This window comes from Tamandua tetradactyla, chromosome 25 (genome assembly GCF_023851605.1).
Source record: "Tamandua tetradactyla isolate mTamTet1 chromosome 25, mTamTet1.pri, whole genome shotgun sequence".
NCBI classification, from domain to species: Eukaryota; Metazoa; Chordata; class Mammalia; order Pilosa; family Myrmecophagidae; genus Tamandua; species Tamandua tetradactyla.
The window spans coordinates 27742481-27766491 of NC_135351.1; the positions used below are offsets into that span (position 1 = coordinate 27742481).

General features: G+C 41.0%; 1 protein-coding gene across 2 annotated transcripts in view; it reads left to right on the forward strand.

Moving 5' to 3' along the window:
- ALDH5A1 (aldehyde dehydrogenase 5 family member A1) overlaps positions 1-23794 on the forward strand; it is a 32170-nt gene extending 8376 nt beyond the window's left edge. Inside the window, exons 4-10 of one of the 2 annotated variants that reach the window (XM_077143761.1) lie at positions 745-861; positions 2800-2943; positions 6816-6959; positions 7851-8009; positions 17642-17811; positions 18254-18312; positions 19687-23162. In XM_077143761.1, the coding sequence (XP_076999876.1) occupies positions 745-861; positions 2800-2943; positions 6816-6959; positions 7851-8009; positions 17642-17811; positions 18254-18312; positions 19687-19892 (999 nt within the window). In that variant the 3' untranslated portion in view covers positions 19893-23162. Of the gene's footprint in view, positions 1-744; positions 862-2799; positions 2944-6815; positions 6960-7850; positions 8010-17641; positions 17812-18253; positions 18313-19686 lie in introns of both variants that reach the window. The other variant, XM_077143762.1, reaches the window with a different exon arrangement.
- Positions 23795-24011: the final 217 nt, after the last annotated feature.

A 24011-nucleotide genomic window follows, 5' to 3' on the forward strand; every position in this document is an offset into this window, starting at 1 on the left:
TTTTCTTCATATTCTTAAACGAAAACAACATATCACAAAAGACTGAATGCAGAAGCAGATGTGAGAACAAGCTGTCTTCTATTATGCTAGACATTAAAGAGATTTTTCAAAATGTAAAACAAAACTAAATAAATAAATTGAAAAATTGTTCTTATAGATATGTAGATACCTATGGGTAACTATCTTATAAACATGTATAAAGAAGGAAACATTCATTAAATCATCTTCTAATTTTATAGTCATCTTTGCTAATAGGTTCTCTCAAGTATGTAGTTTAGGGGTTGGCAGACTGCAGCCTGAGGGCAAAATCCAGCCAGCTGTCTGATTTTGTAAATAAAGATTTATTGGCACACAGCCACACCCATTCATGTACATACTGTCTCTGGCAGTTTTTGTACGCAAACACAGAGTTGAACTATTGAGACAGAGACTGTATGTCCCATAAAACCTAAAATATTTCTTATCTGGCCCTTTATAGAAAAAAGTTCGCCGACCCCTGGTGTAGATGATTCTGTCCTATATTAAATTCTGAAAACATTTCCAGTTTTTAGGAGCCTTTGTCTCCTGAGTCCCTCAGTTGGCAGGTGGCAGGTGTCCCGAGAGCTCACCTGTGAGACAGTGGAGAGCCTTGCCAGGTAGCCGGGCAATCAAATTCATTGGCTGGCTTCCTGACCTGCCTCTCTTTGGACCAGTGAGTCAGCCCTTCCTCTCATGTTCTTACTTCCTCTGCTCTTCTGGCCCCAGTGGAATTTCCCCAGCGCCATGATTACCCGGAAGGTGGGGGCCGCCCTGGCTGCCGGCTGCACTGTGGTGGTGAAACCTGCTGAGGACACGCCCCTCTCCGCCCTGGCCTTAGCCGAGGTGAGTCTTTCTCCCTAGGCTTGTGCAGAGCTGCCAAAGGTTCAAAAATGGATATTTATCTGAGACAGAAAGAACCCACCTGAAAGCCTCCTTCTTTGCCACTGCTGCTCAGCACTGCTCAATCTCATAATTCATTAGGAGTTGCAAAGATGGTGGTGCTTCACTTCTCTTTTTTTTTTTTTTTCATTTATTAGCTCTACTACTTCTATAAAGCAGAGTTTCCCCTTATCCACTATTTGGTTTCCCAGTGATAACTTCATATAAGAAAGGTAGTATAAGTGCTTGGTTCTTTGTTCTTACTTACCTGTTTTTCAGAATTGTGAAAGTTACTGTTTGTTTTTTTTTTAAGTATCTTTTGAACTCGTAGAGTTTAACATATTTGATGAGTTTCAGTCCATTGCAAATGTTATCCGTATTGATACTCAAATTGCCCCATTTTTGGTCCCTGGCAGCCTCTTTAAGTCAGATTTTAAGTCTTTTAACATAATCCCAGTAGTCTTTGATAGCTTCATTGCTATCTGACATTGCAAGATAGTTCCAGCTTAGCTTATATAGTTCCTGCCCGAGATCTGGAATTATCCATCTCTGCTGAAATCCTTGGTGTCTTTTTTTAGGAAAATATATTTTAAGACTACACTTGAGGTGCTAGGATGTTCATTGCTATGGGATGGTAATGGTTTCTAGGCCTTTTCAGTTGGATAGCACTAGGAAAATACGCATATGAATACACAAACACACATGTAATAAAATACTGCATAATTTCAGAAAACTTGCCTTTCAAATTTAGAACAGTGAGGTTTTTTTAACTTAGCCTGTACTGTATCTGCATCTTCTCCTTCCTGGTTCCCAAGGACACACTGAATCTGAGTATCCCATAATTACTCCTCTCCTTTAGTCCCACAATACAAACTCAACCACTTCTGAATATAAATACTAAAATGACCATCAATATGTCTATTGAAAATAGTTAAATTATTTGTATTTCCTCTCCTCATTCTCATATTTTTAAGTAAAATTTCTATTTTAGAATAGTTTAATTTACAGAAAAATTGCAAAGATAGTAAGAGATTTCCCCTACATCTTACACTCAGCTTCCCCTATTTTTAGCAACTTACTCCACTACGGTACATTTGTTACAATATCTGAACCAATACTGATAAATTATTAACTAAAATCCATGCTTTCTTTGGATTTTGTTAGTTTGGATCTTCTATCCTTTTTCCATTCCAGAAGCCCATCAGAAAAGCACACTCCAGTTAGGCGCCATGAATCCTTAGGCTCTTCTTGGCTGTGACAGTTTCCCCGTATTTAGAATCGTGATGCTGTCTGCATCCACCTCATCAGAGTGGGGCCATCAGGTGCCATCTTCTCTCCCTTGTAACCCTCATTTAGATTTAGTTCAACATGTAGCTCTGTACTAATTGCTCACCACCAACGTTTAAGGCAATGTCTCTGAAGGCATTTTAGTTGTCTGAAGCTTGTGTTCTAATAGATTCCTCAGGAAGAGCTGATGGGAACAATATATATGTTGATAGCAGTTTGTGTCCATTGTACTTGTAAACCACTTTTGCTGGAATGTAAGCTCCTTGGCTCATATTTCCTTCCCCTGATTATCTTGAATGTATTCTCCATACAACCTAAAGTGTTGCCCTTAAAAAGTCTGATGGTTGTCTGATTTTCTTGTCTTTTTAACAGAAGGTGACACCGAAACTCATACTCTAAGATATTTCATGTTAATGAAGTTCTACATCACCTTAATATTAATGTTATAATAACACTAATAAAAAATCTTATTTCAGTTCCAAATAGATTATTACTTTGTCTACAAGGTCAGTGTAAATTTTGGCCATTGTTTTTTGGATTGAAACTTCTATTTCTCCTTTCCATTTTTTTTCGTTTAATAATTTGCTGTCAGGCATCTGCTGTTTCTCCTTCTAGCTTTCAAACCAGGCAAAAATTCCTCCAGGAGTATACAACGTTGTTCCCTGCTCTCAAAAGAAGGCCAAGGAAGTAGGGGAAGCTCTTTGTACTGATCCTCTGGTGTCCAAAATTTCTTTTACTGGCTCAACAGCTACTGGAAAGGTACGTGACTTAAGTTTCAAAAAAAAAAAAAAAATGGCGTTCTAATGTTTTCCCTTTATAGAGTATTAAATACTATTTTGTCTTGATGACCCTGCTTAGGAAGGTTCCCAGCAGAGTGTTAAAAGTGCTGTCAAATAAAGTAATGTCTGGTCATCCTCTGGAGATAGTTTGGATGTAGTTTCTGATTGACGCAAGTTTCTTTTTGACAATACCAAAGGGATTTGGGGGGGAAAGAGTTCCAGTATTTGTTGTTGGTAAAGTGGCTGAGAACTTTCCATTGTCTTTCCTCAATTCTGGAATGTGTTTCTTTCCTAATTCAATGTTGTTGGAATTGGAAGCACACCTGATGTTGAAATAGGTGCCTCAGAGTTGAACAAAAATTGTATTAATATAAAGGTACTTTCAGAAATGGAAAGGTCTTTTTCTTTAGCTTTTTTCCTCCTTTCAAGTTGAAGAGGTCTTTCCCCCAAACTTCATGTGCAGGCCTTTGAGTGGATTTTTTTTTCTTATAAAAGTATTTTTTTTAATAAATCGATGTATTTCAATGCTGTAACATGATAGCCCAATGCTATTTCAAGGTAACAAAAGTGACGGTTCCTGGTATATATATATTTTTTAATATAGACACTATGAATGACAGTACACCTGCATTCAACTTCACAAGAAATTATCTTCAGGCTCACGAAGATTCTTTAACAGCTGTAACAACTTTCAAACAGTGAAGATGTATGTGTTTTGATTGAGTAGACAATGAAAGTCTAATAATCCAGTTGCACTTTCTTTTCCATACTGAAAAGAAAGGGACACAATGGCAGTATGGATGGCTTGCTAACAGAACTCAAGTCTTTTAAGCTTAATTGTTTAAAGAAAATACAGCATGTATCAAAATTACAGAGTATCTTACAGAAATGGAACCAGAAAAAGATACACAGATTAGAGCCCTGAAGCAGTGGATGTGTTTCTATCTGTTTTGTGATGGAAATAAGCCATGGATATGGAGTCCTACAGCCATCTGTAGTGTTGAATCTCCTCATACATACACTATTAATGAACTAAAACCAAAATTCCCTGCTCTGTACACATGCTGGTGATGTGTACTATTGCTATGAGAGCAATAGCTATCTGGATTTCAGGCATCAAGTAGAGGCTCTCTTTACTGTAGTACCACCACCTTTTACAAAGAGTGGATTTTTTTAACTGTTTTTTTTTTATTTTGAAATACATATACAAAAAAGCAGTAAATTTCCAAGTACATTTTAACAAGTAGTTATAGATAGATTTTAAAGTTTGGTACGGGTTACAGTTCTTTGAGTAGATTCTTACTTGTCTTTTAAATGTGCAAAAGAAATAAAAGTTGGGGATTTTTTTAATGGCATTTCTCTCAAGATGATATATACTTTTTCTGCTGTTACATATATACATTAATCCTCATGCCAGTCATGTATAAAGCACCCAACAGACACAAAGAATATGCATCTAATCGGGAAGGTTTTGTGGACCTGTGGTAGTTTTTAGAAGCCATGGCGAGCAGGAAGGAATCAGGCAGGGTAGTAACTCCCAGCCATGAGCGCCTGCCTCATGCATTGAACTCACACTCTGGGAAGTAGCACTGTCGGATCCATCTCAGAAACAGGGATTTTTAGATCCTTAAACTGCTGTGTCCTTGAGCTCAATGGAGCTCACAATACGTGAGGGTTTCAGATGTCACTATGAAGTAATTTTGAGAAAAAGAGGCAGGCCTGGGAGAAAGAGTTGTAATACCCTCAACCATTCAGGCCAGAGAAAATCCCAGGATGCTGGAAATTGCTTTTCCTCATTTTTCTCAGCAAAATGTCACCACCTGACAGACTTCCAGGAAAATGCCCACCCATCTTCTTCCAAGCCCAACTTTGTCTCTTCACTTTGTTACTCAGAACAATGATTTGCTTCAAGTGACTTAAAGGGACAGCAAAAGCAATAAGCAATCAGTAGACCAAAGGCCCTTCCTAAGCTGATCTTTACAGTCAGTGGCTGAGCTTCTGGTCCTGGGTGTTGAATCTTGCCTCCTAAGTGACCCACATATAACAAACCTGTTCTAGAGATGCCTGCCTTGCCCTCAAGGGGAAAGCACCTCTTCTGGAGCCCTGTGGAGGGAGCAGCAGCTGTGTTTCACTGCACATAACACCCCATCTCTTCCCCTGCAGCAGATTGCATCATGAATGGTTGTCTGACCCCAGGGAAACAGGTAACCTGGACTTGGCCCATGGCCACGTCCATGGACAAGTGGCCAGCCTAGAAGCATGAGCAGAGCCAAGCAGATTCCTTCTCCAGGGCTTCAGAAGCAGAGGTTCTGAGGCGCTCAGCAGTGGGCATCAGAGCAGAGAGTGTTCACTCGGAGCAGGCAGGAGCTACAGGCAGTATGGCCCATGGCGGCCAAAGCCGTGTGGGGAAGGATGACACGTGCACAAGGAAGAAGAAGCACTGAGGCAGGCCCTGTGCCCAAGGCCACGAGGAGGCGAGGCGGAGTGCCACAGGAAAAATAAATTGCCCTGGCAGATGGCATTTCCCGAAGCTTCAAAATGAAAATAGCTACCTTGAGTCCAATAATAAACGTTTAATCTTAAAACGTGTTACTACTTTGTTTGAATAGTAATGTTGCAATGAGAAAGTGGTCAGACTATTTGATTGCTGGAATATTAACGCCTGGGCAGATAAAGAAGCACCAGCACAGACACAGTCTCCCAGCCATTCATTCCAAATTCTTCCCAGGGGCCCTACCACAAAGCCCACAGCCGCAACCCGTGTGTCTCGGGAAACATTCCTGAGCAACCCTGTGCTTCTGAATCCTGCCTCGTGCACTTGGCCTGGCTCAGGCAGTTCTCTCTTGCAGCTGTGATTGGAAGACCTACTATCCTGTTATAAAGCAGTTAAAAGACCCTGGACAGCTTTCCTAGACCATAAAATCTCTTAATGGCTATTTAAAGCCCAATGATTATATGTATTAAAAAGCCTTTCAGTTGTGCTTTGAGCTAGCAATTCTATTTCTCCAAATTTATCCTGAGGGAAAACTGCAGTGTTGTTTTCTATAGAAAGAGATTGGAAGCCTAAATGTCCAAGAGATGGGGGCTGAATAAACAAACAAATAAATAAGTTGCTGCACAATACTATGCAGGCATATAAAGGAATGTCACTGGAGCTTGTGTGCTGACATAAGAGTGTCACATTATAGCGTTGCAGGAAATGCGCGAGTTATAAAATGTTATGAACATGTCAAGATGTTCCAAATATATTGTTAATTGGGAAAATAAAGCAGGTTATAAAACAGGATAATGATACCATCCTGGTTTTTTTTTTTAATTTTCACATATATCAACCTGCGTGGCTTATTCTGCACAGATATCCCTCAAATCTCTCATCTTTGTATTGTGATTTTTAAGTCTATCATATCTTTTTTTTGGGGGGGGGGAAGGGGCATCGTCCGGGAATCGAACCCAGGTCTCCTGCATGAAAGGTGGGTATTCTAACCACTGAACCACCTGTACACCCTCCTATCATATCATTTTTGAATAGGTGATACACTTACATAATTTAAAAATCAAAACAATACAAATAGTTTACATTGAGAAATCTCACTCTAACCCATGTTCCCAACTCCGTCCCCTGCCTTATATATCTTTACTTTCAGTTTCTCTTTGTCGTCCCAGTGTTTCTTTTTGCAAATACAAGCAAATATGAAGATATATTCTTGCTTCCTTTTTTTCTTATGAGAAGTATCATCCTGTACATGTGACTTTGCACCTAGCTTTTTCCACAAATGGGTACTTTTTTAAAATGAAGTCTTAATAATCCATTAAGTTCATTTTGATGCTCACGGCACTGTGTCCTGCTCACAGATACTGCTGCACTATGCTGCGGACTCTGTGAAGAGGGTGTCCATGGAGCTGGGCGGCCACGCCCCATTCATAGTATTTGACACTGCCGACGTGGACCGGGCGGTGGCAGGGGCTCTGGCATCTAAATTTAGGAACTCTGGGCAGGTGAGTCCTGTAGAGTTGTTCAGGGTTTAGGGTGGGGTGTATGTGTGTTTTATAATAAGCCTACCATCCGCACCTTTCCCAGCTCCTGGAAGGAAACTTTGGGGTTCCTTCCATCACTCATTCATTCATTCACTCTTCCAGTACATGTTTACACAGTGTCAATCCCTGTGCCAGACTCCGAGAGTCCACAGAGAAATAAGGTGCAGGGAATTTCATGAATAACAGATGTCTTTTAGTCAAATTGTTCTCTCTTCTTTTCCTGACCCTTTAAAGATGGTTATTTTTAGAATTTTCCTGCCTTGTGCTTTTCTCTACTGAGTAAGTACAATCACCTTCTCAGACACAAGACAGCCTTGAACAGCAAGGGCCTGGGATCCAAAGTGAGTAGGAAAATGGTGAGGAGATGATGCTTGAAATATTCAAGAAGGGTCTTGTGTCCATTTCCAAAATGTCAGATGCAGTCAAGTGTTTGGAAAGTTGAAGCTAAAGGATCTACGTATTTGACTTAGTTCCTTCCATCCTCCATTCTCTGTGCCGCAGCATTGCCGCCTCTCAGAGGTTGCCATTTTCTTCCTTCTGTTTATTTTGTAATAGTTTATTCAAGCCATTTGAAACCCTTGGATTAAGTGGTCTTTTTTTTGCCCCGCACAGATATTTATACTTGCTTACTCGTTTAACCACAGAGGTATAGGAGCTGTGGGGTGTGTTAAGAGAGGGAGGTGCTCTTGTTTTAGGGCCAAACCACACGGGAAGGGAGAGACTGGGCTGGACCCGTGGTCAGCACCACGTGGGGTTTTCCCACGCAGAGAGGTCATGGGAGTCACCATCTAATGGTTGGGCCACTAGAGCCGTGCAAACCGTCTACGTGCATTTCTTTTCTCTTGGGTCTAGACCTGTGTTTGCTCCAACCGTTTCCTGGTGCAAAAGGGTATCCATGATTCTTTTGTGAAAAAGTTTGGTGAAGCAATAAGGAGAAGCCTGCATGTGGGTAACGGATTTGAGGAGGGAACTACTCAAGGTCCGTTAATTAATGAAAAGGCCGTGGAGAAGGTAAGTTAGTTTTATTATCTGTTAAAGGAAATGTCATGGTTTTTCTAGCAAAAGCTTCACTGGTGGACAATGCTCTGGTAAGATGCCCAACAGGCTTTTTGTTTTTTCTCTTTAAATACGGTTTTACTGAGATACACTCACAAACCATGTAGACTATCTGAAATATGCAATCACTGGCTCACAGTATCATCACCTAGTTGTACATATATCCCCATGATCAATTTTGGAACATTTTCATTACTCCAGAAAGGAAATAAAAGTAACAAATAAAACCCAAATCCTCCTATACCCCTCATCCCATCCCCCACCCCCCCACTGACCTATAGTATGGGACTGGTACATTTGTTAACTGTTAATGAAAGAATATTAAAATATTACTGTTAACCATAGTCTATAGTTTGCAATAGGTACATTTTCCCCATGTACCCATCTGTTTTTTAACATTTGTTCCTCCTATTATTTATTTATTTTTAATCCATATGTTTCACTCATCTGTGCATACCATAGATAAAAGGAGCATCAGAACACAGTTTTCACAAACACACTGTCATGTTGTGAAAGCTGTATCATTATAAAATCATCTTCAAGAAACATGGCTACTGGAACATAGCTCCACAGTTTCAGGCAGTTCCCTCCAGCCTCTCTAATACACCTTAACTAAAAAGGGGCTATCTCTATAATGCATAAGAATAACCTCCAGGATAACTTCCTGACTCTGAAATCTCTCAGCCACTGACACTTTATTTTGTCTCATTTCTCTCTTCCCCCTTTCAGTCGAGAAGATTTTCTCAATCCCTTGAAGCTGAGTCCCAGCTCGTTCTAGGATTTCTGTCCCACATTGCCAGGGAGGTTTACACCCCTGGGAGTCATGTCCCACATAGAGAAGGAGAGGGCAGTGAGTTTGCTTGCTGTGTTGGCTGAGAGAGAGAGGCCATATCTGAGCAACAAGAGAGGTTCTTTGGGGGTGACTCTTAGGCCTAATTTTAAGTAGCCTGTCCTTTGCGGGGTTAAGTTTCATATGAACAGACGCCGAGATTGAGGGCTCAGCCCATTGATTTGGTTGTCCCCACTATTGTGAGAATATCAGGAATTCTCCACTTGGGGAAGTTGAATTTTCCCCCTTTCTCCCTATTCCCCCAAGGGGCATTGCGAATACTTCTTGAGTTACTGTTCAAATCACTCCAGCAGGGCTGTCTTGAAAATAATGGAGCAATCTGAAAAAGTGCATTTCTACCAATTTGTATGAATTGGGTGGCCTCAGCTGGTCATCAGCTTTTCTGGCCCTCAGTCCTTCCAAGATCTGTTACCATGGGCCTCCCACTGCCTGGCCCCTCCTGTGATAGAACCCAGAGCTCCTCTCCTTCACCGCCTCAGGAGCTGGGGTATTCGACAAGCACCAAGTTCTTTACTTTTTTTGACTACCTAAAAGGAAAGGAAGACTGGCTTTGTTTTGAGATTGTCACGGTTCAGCTGAAATACTGCCATTAGTCCGTTGTTTCTTCCCTTTAACTGCAGAATGCCCTTCCAGAAGAATCCTTGGTGAAAGCATCCCAGGAAGGAGATGTATAGTCGCATATGCCATCTTCAAGAGTTAAAGATGTTGGGAAATGAAGATTGCTTTTGAGATTAAGAAGGATTTGTTAGTTCAAAAAAACATGCCACAATTTAAACTACTATTTAGATAGGATTTCTTTCCTCAATCTACTATTTTGAAAAATAAAATCTCTAGAGTTGCTTACCAGGAACTTTCTTATAAGTCTAAATATCTGGTATGCTTCTTCAATAAGTCTCTACAGATAACAAGGATTTTAAAATTTGAATCCTTGAGTAATTTGAATCCTAGAGTAATTTGAATCTGACAGAAAATGGAGGCTGGAGATAGATAGAGTGTGGGAAAGAAGGGCGAGGGGATGCTTGGATGGAGACACACCCAGCCTGTGGACATCAGCTGAGGACCTCAGGTCCAGTTAGAGCTAAGGCAACACTCAGGTGGGAAACACCTGGACCCCTGTTCAGTGGTCTCTCGAGAGGATGAGGAACGAGCTCAGGGATGGGTGCTAGGAAGAAATACAGAATCCTGCTAGGAGACCACAGCTTCAAGAGTGAGGGTAGGTGCCCCAGAGCAGGGCTGTCCTGAATTTGCTATTTGGGGAAGGGGCTGACCCTAAAGTGAAGCCTGCCAATTCAGAATAAATCCAAGCTCTCAGATGTCTCTCTTATTCAGGGAAGAGACTAGACACAGCAAAGGCCACCCCTGCCAACCATCTTAATTAATCAAGCCAGGCCTTCATCATAAAGAGAAACAACCAAGGATCATAAAACCTTGAGGGAAAGCATCAGCAAAAGAGAGGAAGAACAAAGAGGATCTCTGACCCTGAAGGACACCTGAAGTAATCTGAGGCAAGAGGGGAATATCCATCTTAGTAATAGTTATAGAAAAGAAGAATTGAGAAAATGGAGTAAATGAAATTATCAGATAAATAATAGACAAAAGCATCTCAGAGCTAAGGAAAATTAATTCTTCAGACTGAAAAATGTCACCAATTGGCAAGTAGAATGAATGAAAAGAAAAAAAAACATATATTTTGCTAAACTTTTAGAATATAAAAACATAAAAAGAAGACTCTAGAAGCTTCCAGAGAGGGATAAAGCTACCTACCAAGGAGGGAGAAGCATTCTTGAATCAGGCTTTGTACCAGCAACACTAGAAGATGGTGGAGAAGTACACTAAAAGTTCTGAAGGAAAATTGTTTTGGACCAGAATTCCATAATCAACCAAATTATCAGTCAAGTGGTATGCAATATAAAGCATAAGACATATAATGAAAGAAAACTCAGAAAGTAAACCACTTCCAATGCACCTTTTTCAAAATGGCTGCTTATAAATGTGAAAGGATGGCGATATCTGGCAGGCGGCGTCTCCACGGAGAAGGTGCTCAGCAGCCCGGAGACCGCGGCGGAAGGATGTGGCGGCCGGGAGCCCGGAGACGGAGTCTGAGGCGGACAGCGGAGTAGTGCTTCGTCGCCTCCGGGAGGCCGGGGAGGATCTGCTTATCTCTGATTTCTGGAGTTCAGCACTAGAACAGCTACTGGGGGAGTGGAGATAATACAGAGCAGCTCCCGGAGCCACGAGGGAGAGCAAAGGGACGGCGTACCCCATCCTGGAACGGCTGACTATCTGGGAGAACCAGCTCCGGTGAGATCACCAAGGGGCACGGGCTTTCCTGGGTGGGACGGCAAGCGACCAGAGTCCCTCCCTTCCACCTTCCCAGGCCAGCTGGTAGAATTGGACAGGCGGTCCCCTTAGGCCGCGGCGGCTGGTGCCCCCACCACACGAGGCCCCCCGGAACAACTGAGATAGTTGGGTTGGAAATTCCCAGACTGCGGAGAACAGTGACCGGGGGATCCCTTCCAAACACGTGACTCCCCCGTCGGCTGGGAATAGTGCACTCTCCCGGGCTGCGACAGCTGGCGCCCTCCCACCACGCTTGGTGCCCCGGGCCGACTAGCTAATTCGGCCGGACGCTCTCCTGTGCTGCGGCGGCCGGCGACCCTCCCCGCATTCGGAACCCCAGGCCGGCTGGCATTCTTCCAAGACACTTCGGCTGCCGAATTCTCCCCTACGGCGAGAATTTTCCAGAGTTAAAGGACCCACAGCAACTTTCACTGGTGGAACCCACAGACAAACGTGTGCCACGAGCGCCACCTACTGGGCAGGATAAGAAAAACAGAACCCAGAGATTGCACAGAAAAATCTTTCAACCTGTGAGGTCGAACACCCAGGGAAATCTGACTAAATGCCCAGACGCCAGCAGAAGATAACGGATCACGCTCAGAAAATTGAACATATGGCCCAGTCAAACGAAGAAACCAATAGTTCAAATGAGATACAGGAGCTGAAACAACTAATGCTGAATATATGAACAGAAATGGAAAACCTCTTCAAAAACGAAATCGATAAATTGAGGGAGGACATGAAGAAGACATGGGCTGAACATAAAGAAGAAATAGAAAAACTGAAAAAACAAATCACAGAACTTATGGAAGTGAAAGATAAAGTAGAAAAGATGGAAAAAACAATGGATACCTACAACGACAGATTTAAAGAAACAGAAGATAGAATTAGTGATTTGGAGGATGAAACATCTGAATTCCAAAAAGAAACAGAAACTATCCGGAAAAGAATGGAAAAATTTGAACAAGGTATCAGGGAACTCAAGGACAATGTGAACCGTACAAATATACGTGTAGTGGGTATCCCAGAAGGAGAAGAGAAGGGAAAAGGAGGAGAAAAACTAATGGAAGAAATTATCACTGAAAATTTCCCAACTCTTATGAAAGACCTAAAATTACAGATCCAAGAAGTGCAGCGCACCCCAAAGAGATTAGACACAAATAGGCGTTCCCCAAGACACTTACTAGTTAGAATGTCAGAGGTCAAAGAGAAAGAGAGGATCTTGAAAGCAGCGAGAGAAAAACAATCCGTCACATACAAGGGAAACCCAATAAGACTATGTGTAGATTTCTCAGCAGAAACCATGGAAGCTAGAAGACAGTGGGATGATATATTTAAGTTACTAAAAGAGAAAAACTGCCAGCCAAGACTCCTATATCCAGCAAAATTGTCCTTCAAAAATGAGGGAGAAATTAAAACATTCTCAGACAAAAAGTCACTAAGAGAATATGTGACCAAGAGACCAGCTCTGCAAGAAATACTAAAGGAAGCACTAGAGTCAGAACCGAAAAGACAGAAGAGAGAGACATGGAGAAAAGTATAGAAAGAAGGAAAGTCAGATATAATATATATAATACAAAAGGCAAAATGGTAGAGGAAAATATTATCCAAACAGTAATAACTCTAAATGTCAATGGACTGAATTCCCCAATTAAAAGACATAGACTGGCAGAATGGATTAAAATACAGGATCCTTCTATATGCTGTCTACAGGAAACACATCTTAGACCCAAAGATAAATATAGGTTGAAAGTGAAAGGTTGGGAAAAGATATTTCATGCAAATAACAACCAGAAAAGAGCAGGAGTGGCTATACTAATATCCAACAAGTTAGACTTCAAATGTAAAACAGTTAAAAGAGACAAAGAAGGACACTATATACTATTAAAAGGAACAATTAAGCAAGAAGACATAACAATCATAAATATTTACGCACCAAACCAGAATGCCCCAAAATACGTGAGGAATACACTGCAAACACTGAAAAGGGAAATAGACACATATACCATAATAGTTGGAGACTTCAATTCACCACTCTCATCAATGGACAGAACATCTACACAGAGGATCAATAAAGAAATAGAGAACCTGAATATTACTATAAATGAGCTTGACTTAACAGACATTTATAGGACATTACATCCCACAACAGCAGGATACACCTTTTTTTCAAGTGCTCATGGATCATTCTCAAAGATAGACCATATGCTGGGTCACAAAGCAAGTCTTAACAAATTTAAAAAGATTGAAATCATACACAACACTTTCTCGGATCATAAAGGAATGAAGTTGGAAATCAATAATAGGCGGAGTGCCAGAAAATTCATAAATACATGGAGGCTCAACAACACACTCTTAAACAACAAGTGGGTCAAAGAAGAAATTGCAAGAGAAATTAGTAAATACCTAGAGGCAAATGAAAATGAAGACACAACATATCAAAACTTATGGGACGCAGCAAAGGCAGTGCTAAGAGGGAAATTTATTGCCCTAAATGCCTTTATCAGAAAAGAAGAAAAGGCAAAAATGCAGGAATTAACTGTCCACTTGGAAGAACTGGAGAAAGAACAGCAAACTAATCCCAAAGCAAGCAAAAGGAAAGAAATAACAAAGATTAGAGTAGAAATAAATGAAATTGAAAACATGAAAACAATAGAGAAAATCAATAAGACCAGAAGTTGGTTCTATGAGAAAATCAACAAGATTGATGGGCCCTTAGCAAGACTGACAAAAAGAAGAAGAGAGAGGATGCAAATAAATAAGATTAGAAATGAAAGAGGAGACATAACTACTGACCTCACAGAAATAAAGGAGGTAATAACAGGATACTATGAACAACTTTACGCTAATAAATACAACAATTTAGAAGAAATGGACAGGTTCCTGGAAAGACATGAACAACCAACTTTGACTCAAGAAGAAATAGACGACCTCAACAAACCAATCACAAGTAAAGAGATTGAATTAGTTATTCAAAAGCTCCCTAAAAAGAAAAGCCCAGGACCAGACGGCTTCACATGTGAATTCTATCAAACATTCCAGAAAGAATTAGTACCTACTCTCCTAAAACTGTTCAACATAATCGAAGTGGAGGGAAAACTACCTAATTCATTCTATGAAGCCAACATCACCCTCATACCAAAACCAGGCAAAGATATTACAAAAAAAGAAAACTACAGACCAATCTCTCTAATGAATACAGATGCAAAAATCCTCAATAAAATTCTAGCAAATCGTATCCAACAACACATTAAAAGAATTATACATCATGACCAAGTAGGATTCATCCCAGGTATGCAAGGATGGTTCAACATAAGAAAATCAATTAATGTAATACACCATATCAACAAATCAAAGCAGAAAAATCACATGATCATCTCAATTGATGCAGAGAAGGCATTTGACAAGATTCAACATCCTTTCCTGCTGAAAACACTTCAAAAGATAGGAATACAAGGGAACTTCCTTAAAATGATAGAGGGAATATATGAAAAACCCACAGCTAATATCATCCTCAATGGGGAAAAATTGAAAACTTTCCCCCTAAGATCAGGAACAAGACAAGGATGTCCACTATCACCACTATTATTCAACATTGTGTTGGAAGTTCTAGCCAGAGCAATTAGACAAGAAAAAGAAATGCAAGGCATCAAAATTGGAAAGGAAGAAGTAAAACTATCACTGTTTGCAGACGATATGATACTATATGTAGAAAACCCAGAAAAATCCACAACAAAATTACTAGAGCTAATAAATGAGTACAGCAAAGTAGCAGGCTACAAGATCAACATTCAAAAATCTGTAGCTTTTCTATACACTAGTAATGAACAAGCTGAGGCGGAAATCAAGAAACGAATCCCATTTACAATCGCAACTAAAAGAATAAAATACCTAGGAATAAATTTAACCAAAGAGACAAAAAACCTATATAAAGAAAACTACAAAAAACTGTTAAAAGAAATCACAGAAGACCTAAATAGATGGAAGGGCATACCGTGTTCATGGATTGGAAGACTAAATATAGTCAAGATGTCAATCCTACCTAAATTGATTTACAGATTCAATGCAATAACAATCAAAATCCCAACAACTTATTTTTCAGAAATAGAAAAACCAATAAGCAAATTTATCTGGAAGGGCAGGGTGCCCCGAATTGCTAAAAACATCTTGAGGAAAAAAAACGAAGCTGGAGGTCTCGCGCTGCCTGACTTTAAGGCATATTATGAAGCCACAGTGGTCAAAACAGCATGGTATTGGCATAAAGATAGATATATCAACCAATGGAATCGAATAGAATGCTCAGATATAGACCCTCTCATCTATGGACATTTGATCTTTGATAAGGCAGTCAAGCCAACTCACCTGGGACAGAACAGTCTCTTCAATAAATGCTGCCTAGAGAACTGGATATCCATATGCAAAAGAATGAAAGAAGACCCATCTCTCACACCCTATACAAAAGTTAACTCAAAATGGATCAAAGATCTAAACATTAGGTCTAAGACCATAAAACAGTTAGAGGAAAATGTTGGGAGATTACTTATGGATCTTACAACTGGAGGCGGTTTTATGGACCTTAAACCTAAAGCAAGAACACTGAAGAAGGAAATAAATAAATGGGAGCTCCTCAAAATTAAACACTTTTGTGCATCAAAGAACTTCATCAAGAAAGTAGAAAGACAGCCTACACAATGGGAGACAATATTTGGAAACGACATATCAGATAAAGGTCTAGTATCCAGAATTTATAAAGAGATTGTTCAACTCAACAACAAAAAGACAGCCAACCCAATTACAAAATGGGAAAAAGACTTAAACAGACACCTACCAGAAGAAGAAATACGGATGGCCAAGAGGCACATGAAGAGATGCTCAATGTCCCTGGCCATTAGAGAAATGCAAATCAAAACCACAATGAGATATCATCTCACACCCACCAGAATGGCCATTATCAACAAAACAGAAAATGACAAGTGCTGGAGAGGATGCGGAGAAAGAGGCACACTTATCCACTGTTGGTGGGAATGTCAAAGGGTGCAACCACTGCGGAAGGCAGTTTGGCGGTTCCTCAAAAAGCTGAATATAGAATTGCCATACGACCCAGCAATACCATTGCTAGGTATCTACTCAAAGGACTTAAGGGCAAAGACACAAACGGACATTTGCACACCAATGTTTATAGCAGCGTTATTTACAATTGCAAAGAGATGGAAACAGCCAAAATCTCCATCAACAGAAGAGTGGCTAAACAAACTGTGGTATATACATACGATGGAATATTATGCAGCTTTAAGACAAGATAAACTTATGAACCATGTAATAACATGGATGGACCTAGAGAATATTATGCTGAGTGAATCCAGCCAAAAACTAAAGGACAAATACTGTATGGTCCCACTGATGTGAACGGACATTCGAGAATAAACTTGAAATATGTCATTGGTAACAGAGTCCAGCAGGAGTTAGAAACAGGGTAAGACAATGGGTAATTGAAGCTGAAGGGATACAGACTGTGCAACAGGACTAGATACAAAAACTCAAAAATGGACAGCACAATAATACCTAATTGTAAAATAATCATGTTAAAATACTGAATGAAGCTGCATCTGAGCTATAGGGTTTTTTTTGTTTTTGTTTGCTTGTTGGTTTGTTTGTTGTTGTTGTTTTTTACTATTATTACTACTTTTATTTCTTTTCTTTATATTAACATTTTATATCTTTTTCTGTTGTGTTGCTAGTTCCTCTAAACCGATGCAAATGTACTAAGAAACAATGATCATGCATCTATGTGATGATGTTAAGAATTACTGAGTGCATATGTAGAATGGTATGATTTCTAAATGTTGTGTTAATTTCTTTTTTTTTTTCTTTCCGTTAATAAAAAAAAAAAAAAATGTGAAAGGATGCAGTGGTTAAGAAGGCTGGGTACCTTTGGACAAGCAAATTCCTCACCACTGAGGAGAATGTATTGGAGCAAAATCAAAGTGAAGTCCCAGAAAGAGGATGACATGGGATCCAAGAAACTGGAACTAACCCAGGAGTCCAAGGGTGTGATGAAGGCAAATCCCAGGAAGACAACTGAACAGCAGGTCTAGAAAGAAGCCAGTGTATATTAGACCAGCCAACAAATAGTAAGATCAAACTGCTGGAAAATCAAAGAGCAGAGACAAAGGAGGCACGTGCTTACCATGTACCCTCTCCCTGCTTCTGTAGCTCTGCACATTTGATTCCTCCTACCTAGAAGGAACTGGAGTGTTTTGTTTCTAACCTTTTCTGTTTTATGAAGAAAGAAAACCCATTACGGTTTTCTGAAAGTTAAACAGTCTAAGAGATGGTATCATTTGGAAAGTATTCTCCACCAACTTTCCCAAGGGCTTTTCTTTTCCCCCTGCCACAGGTGGAGAAACATGTGAATGATGCCGTTTCCAAAGGGGCCACTGTTGTCACAGGCGGGAAACGACACCAATTTGGAAGAAATTTCTTTGAACCCACCCTGCTCTCCAATGTCACCCAGGACATGCTTTGCTTTCAGGAAGAGACTTTTGGGCCCCTCGCACCAGTGATCAGGTAAGACCATCCAGCCTAAGGAAGACGAGGGAAACCTAGAGAGAGCTGAAGTTCATTGCACTCTTTGTGATATAGGTTTGGGGGCTCAGGGGGGAGTTCGAGAGGCTGTGTTGTCACCTGAAGAGCTCAGTTCAATTTATGGGGGGGGGGGGTTGGTTTTTTTCATCATCCCTTATTTAGTCCATAAAATTCACCATCCTTGCTTTCTGCTGAACTGCTTTTTCTTCTTAATGTACTATATCCTCATAGATGTCTTTCAAGGAAATTTTGTGGGAATTTCTCAGATTTATGTGCCTGCGATGACCTTTTAATTTCACATCCACAAGTAAATCATCATATCGCTGGAAAAAATGCTAGGTTCCATGCTTTGAAGATATCACTCCTTTGTTTGATAAATCTCCCCTGTGCAGATTTTGCTTATGACCCATCTTAACTTTCGCAGATTCGATACAGAGGAGGAGGCTGTGGCCATCGCTAACGCCACTGACGTCGGGTTAGCTGGTAAGTGTGTTGGTGTTCCCTTTCCAGCACTGCCCTGTGTTTTGAGAAAGAGACTTCAGGAGAGTCTATATTTTGTTGCTTTCTGAGAGGCAAGGATAGATTTGTGCAAGTTCGTGTTCTTTCGCCTTGTCTCCCATGGCATGGATTGGAGAGCTCTGGTGAGAGGCAGAGCTGAGGGTGAAGCTGATGGGGAGAAGGCAGTGCAGATTGTTCTAGGTGGGGAATCACATGTACCCCAAAAGCCCCGTGTTCTCTGAGGCTTAATGCCCTGAAATTCCAAGTGCTTTTTCTTCCATTTTTCTGTGACCAGAGGGCCTACTTCCTGAAAACCTGGACAGAGGAGGAAGCCCTAGGCCAAGGGCAGAGAGTGTCAGGGCTGGGCCAGAGTGGAGACAGTGAGTGAAGGCCGGCAGCGCCTCAATGAGTGGCTGTCGTCCTTTTGGTCTTGAGATGATCAGGGTGGCTGCAGTACATCCCTCTATTCATAATGCTAACAAAAGTGTGTGTGCACAGATGCATCCGCAACTCTATCCTTAGCATCCAGGGTGCGTTAGGTACCGAGGAAGATGCAAAGTCATACATAGTACAGCTCCAGCTATGGACGCTTCCCTTCAAGGTGTAAGAGAACTGCTTACAACAAGGGGAAGGTTAAGCATGTGGTGAGACTCTTACCCTTTGCTACCATCTTAGATTTTGTAATAAAGCTGGATATGATAATGTGCTTCTATACAGCTGATTCCAGTGTTCTTGCTTTCTTTCTGGATGGGATGGTGGTGGAGGAAGCCACTTCCTGAGCGACACCATAAATGATGAGCAGGAGTCTGAGTGCACAGAGATTGGAAGAAAGAGATTCTGGGAGGAGGGGACCAACAGAGTCAAGAAGCTAATCAAGGAGAGACAAGGAGAATTTGGGTTGACTCTTGGAGGAGAAGATTGATAAGAGTAATGGGGGGGTAGAGCTGAAAATGTTGACCAGGTTCTAGAGGGTTTGGATACCCACTAAAGGATTTAATCTTATTCTGTAGATAACAAAGAGCTGCTGAAAGGTTTGAGCAAAAATATCATGTGGCTAATCTAACAGAAGTATGCAGGATGGGTTAAATATTAGAAAACTGGAGCCAGAGAGGTTTTTTGTCACAGTCCTCGATAGGAGAGAGTGAGAGCCCACGTGAGAGTGGAACACACACATCAAGGTGAGTTCCTAGGCTCCAAAGATGAAGAAATGGACAGGACCAACTCAGGGCCCTTATATGGAAGCAGGGAATGCAGCGAGGATTCCAGGCCCAAGTGACCATCAGTGGCATCGTAGCTTTAGAAGTGATGTCTTTAGTGAATATCCTACATACCACGTGTGTCTCTTTATCCCTACAACAGGGTATTTTTACTCTCAAGACCCAGCCCAGATCTGGAGAGTGGCAGAGCAGCTGGAAGTTGGCATGGTTGGCGTTAACGAAGGGTTGATTTCCACCGTGGAGTGCCCTTTTGGTGGGGTGAAGCAATCCGGCATTGGGCGAGAAGGGTCAAAGTATGGCATTGATGAGTATCTGGAACTCAAGTATGTGTGCTATGGAGGGTTATAGGATCCTTCAGTCCTTTCAGAAATAAAAATAAAAAGGAAGCTGACTTCCATATAAGGAACATGCCCTCCATTATTTTAAGTACATGTTCAGGGTCTTCATAGATGACCTGAAATTCACATTTTAAAAATTCATCCTGTCCTTGTAACCTTAAGCAGATATTGCTAATCCTGCCCCTCCCATTACTTAATTAGGGACCAACAGGTGCCACCTGCTAGTAGCTGCAGGTTCCAGGACAAGCCATTGTTGGTTTTCTAGATTGAAGCCCTGGGAGCTTGGCCACAGCCCCTCTGCCTGAGAGCAAGGCTCAGCAGGAGGCGGCTGTCCCTTCAGCCAACAGAAAGGCTGATTACTTACAATGGCAGAGCCATCTCCAACATGCTCCCCCAGCCTGGGCCAGAAGGCTGCATGGGAGGCCCCTGAGTATACACAATGGGTGGGTCGGGGGCAAACACCCCGTTCCCTGGCCATCACCCCCCCCCCCCCAGCGCTAAGGACTTATTGTATGTTAGGCCATGTTGTCGTAGAGGTAGAATTACTCAGCTTTTAAAGATTCTGAAATAGCACAGAATTGCCTCTGCCTTTGTGAGGAATGTAGGAGCACCTCTCCCTTCTTTGGACCATTTTTTAAATTGGAGTCTTATCATCCTAAATTTATTGCGTAAAGATTATATTTTCATTTCTGTTCGGTTTTCTGTTTAATTTTTTTTCCCATTAGGAAATGAGCTTAGGCATAAAGAAAAGAATAGCAGAAGCAGCTGGTAGGAGCTAGGGCTGACTCCTTCACTGAGGAGCTCGGGTACATGCTGTTCAGAATCTCCCTTCCCTCAGGTGCAGTGGAGGGGCTGTGTCGTGTTTCCCTCCATGGGTATGGTGAACCTAAGAGAAAATGAAAGTACTTTGTGCCAAAATGAAAACCCTGTGTACATGCAGGGGCCATTCTGTTGTTGGCGGCACCCTCCCTGCCCTGCGGCTCTGCCAAGATGCAAGGAGGCTGATGCCCACCTGGCCACCCACCTGAGCCCAAGGAAGTGGGTGTCATTGCAGCCTGCTCTTTCCGCCCCCAGGTAGTGCTGCTCCTGCTCTGCCAAAAAAGCAAAAGCACTTTCATCACAGTAGTCTCAAAAGGGAGAAGAATTTCTTAATAATTGTCAGTCCACCTGAGGCTTGGATTTCAGGCACCTTTTATCTGGGAGTTTTTCCAGCTCTTCACAAAAAGCCTACATGCCCTAAGTTGCCTCTCACCCCGAGAGAGGAACTCTGACCAAGAAAATTGTAGGTGCTTCTGGACACATGTGAGGTCTCCTCTCCCACCCGTGCTGAGCCACTGAGGAATAGAAGTTGGAGGCTGTTTCAGGCTGAGCCTGCAGAGATGAAACCCCTTCCTTTCCCACCCACTGGGTGCAGAGTCCACGGACACTCAGTGACATTCTGGGAAATGGAAGTAAGCCCTGAATGAAAGCAGTGCTAGATGCAATTGCCCTAGAACCCCACCCAGGTCATAGTACCCCTCAGTGACCAGTCAATGGTGGGAGGGGACTGTGATCCAATAATTGAACGGTCTGGGAAGTCCTTGTGCTCGTAGGTTGCCTGCCAAGCCTGGAGCTGCTTTGCATTTGCCTGGATTACACCAGCCACACCAAGGCCAAGGACACGAAATAAGCTCAGGTAGCTTCTTCCGAGCATCGCCCAGGCCTGGTCCAGGACCACATATTGACAGTTAACGTCTACTCTTTACTTTTATAGTTTTTAAGTTGTTTCATATAACATTCTAATTACCTAAGACTTGGGTGTGTCCCTCTTTTTCTATGATGAACGGAAAATGGTCTAACATTATTTTTTAAGTCTGGAATACTGATGCAAATGAATTTGCAACTTTGTAAGCCAGTGGATTTCTTGAATGGATGGCAAATTTTTAGTTTTTTCTTGAATGGATGGCAAATTTTTAGTTTTCTTGTGTATTTGACTTACTAGGTACATAAATTGAAAGCCAGAGACTTATTGCAATGTCTTTGTTTAATTCTGGAGTTAAAATAACTTGAAAAGGAAATAATTGATTGTTTAGTATAATGGTACTGGATGTGGGAAGAGAGAAAAGGGTCTTTAACATTTTTTGTGTTATTTTTCAGTAAGGTCATATGTGATGAATGGAATATCTGTAAAAATATATTTTAAAACATGAAATAGAAAGGGACCATTAGACCAGGGGTTGGCAAACTACAGCCCACAAACCAAACCTGGCCTGCAACCTATTTTTTGTATAATTTGTGAGCTAAGAATTTTTTTTTTAATTATTTTAAATGGTTGGAAAAAACAATCTAAAGAAGAATAACATTTCATGACACAAAAATACAAGAAATTCAGATTTCAGTTTCCATAAATGTTTTATCGTAATACAGCCACGTCCATTCATTTACAGAATGGTCTTGTGGTAACTTATGAAGAGTTGAGTAGCTGTGACAGAGACAGTGAGGCCTGCAAAGCTTAAATATTTCCCATTTGACTTTTTACAGAAAGTTTACCGACCCCTGATCTACAGCCAGAAGGGGCTGTTGACGTTTTTGGGTCTCTTGGGCATTAGTGATTTTACTGAATACTAACTGTGCAAAAGGTACTTTACTGGACACTGCTATAGTGAGTCTGCACCAAGAACTTCCCAGCAGTTATCACACAAATGAAATTACTGGGATAACAAGAGTCCATTGACCCTGAAAAATCACTCCTTGTTTCTTTGCTTCCTCCAGCTATGCAGGGATTCTCTTATTTAAAGAGCTGCTTTGCATCTAATATCTTTATCTGATTGAGAGGCTTTTAAAGTATTTTATGCTTTTCTTTTTTTCCATACCTATCTTTATTCTTATAGAAAAAACTCAGTTAAAATAAAGACCAGAAGCACAATGTAAACAAATCTGTTTTGTTGTGAATTTATGTTTTTAATTTTAAATTGTGCCACATGGCTGCCATCTTTGAAGGCTGGGTCCCAATATTTTAATTACTCATGTGCAGCTATTTTTAGACAGCATTTTAATTGAATAATATTTCTGCTGTGATTCTTTTTCTCATGCTAGTCCTTGTGAGATAAAACTTGGGCTTAAGTGTTATGGGAAATGTATAAACATTTTGCTTCTTAAACGTGTGCAAGATTCGTTTTTTAGGCTTTTAAAAATTGCTCATTTATCTCAGTGTCTTGTCAACAGAGTTATGTGTGTATGTGATTAATAAATGTCAAATTAACATTTCCTGTGTCTGCATTAAGGTTTCTGGTGGGGGCATCTTCTTGTCAATTCATCATTTGAGTTTTTATTAGATATCATTAGAGCAGTTCAGAAGTGAGTAAATAGGGCTTTACCCCGGGAGAGGCTGGTCAGTGAACAGCACCTTGGTGCGGGGATCCTGCCTGTGAAATTGTTTCCCAGCACCTAGGGTTGGTGCTTATGAAATGTTTGCTGAACTGAACCAAGAATTCACCCAGCTTGGAGGTGTGGCTGTCCAAGAAAGGAGTAGGTGGCCTCTCCCTAATCTTGCCTTCTCACATTAGCCAATCTCTTTTCTGCACTCTTCGGTGTCTTCCTTTATGCACTTTTTCCCAATGTTTGTTAATACAGAGAAGAACAAGGAAGAAACTTTCTGAAACCCTGCCATCCAGACATAATCACTGTTAATTATCATAACAACGTAGTATATATTTTCATCCTGTGTTCATTAATATTTTAAGAAATTTCACGTGTCCTTATTGATTGAACCGGACATTACATGTGTGGGCCTTTAACAAAGGTAAGATTTTTGTCGGCAGAGATAATAGCGTCACCAGCTACACATCTCTGTCTTTCCACATATTCTTTTAATCTGTTTTTGAGTTTTTAAATGGCATTGCCAACTGGGGACACAGTTTATTTACCTCTAAATTTATGGATTTTCTTACATGCATATTTTTATCTTACTGTTTCTTTCACTTTCTAATTATCAGTAAGTTTTCACCTATTAATAACTGCTTTAGCTCTGATTTAGCTTACAACAGATTTAAAAGCAAGTTAGTGTGGTTTTCGTTTATCAAGTCTATGAAACACATCTGGGAAAAAAGCAGGACCTGTTCCTCTTGGCTGAGTCAGAAAGTGTTGTAAG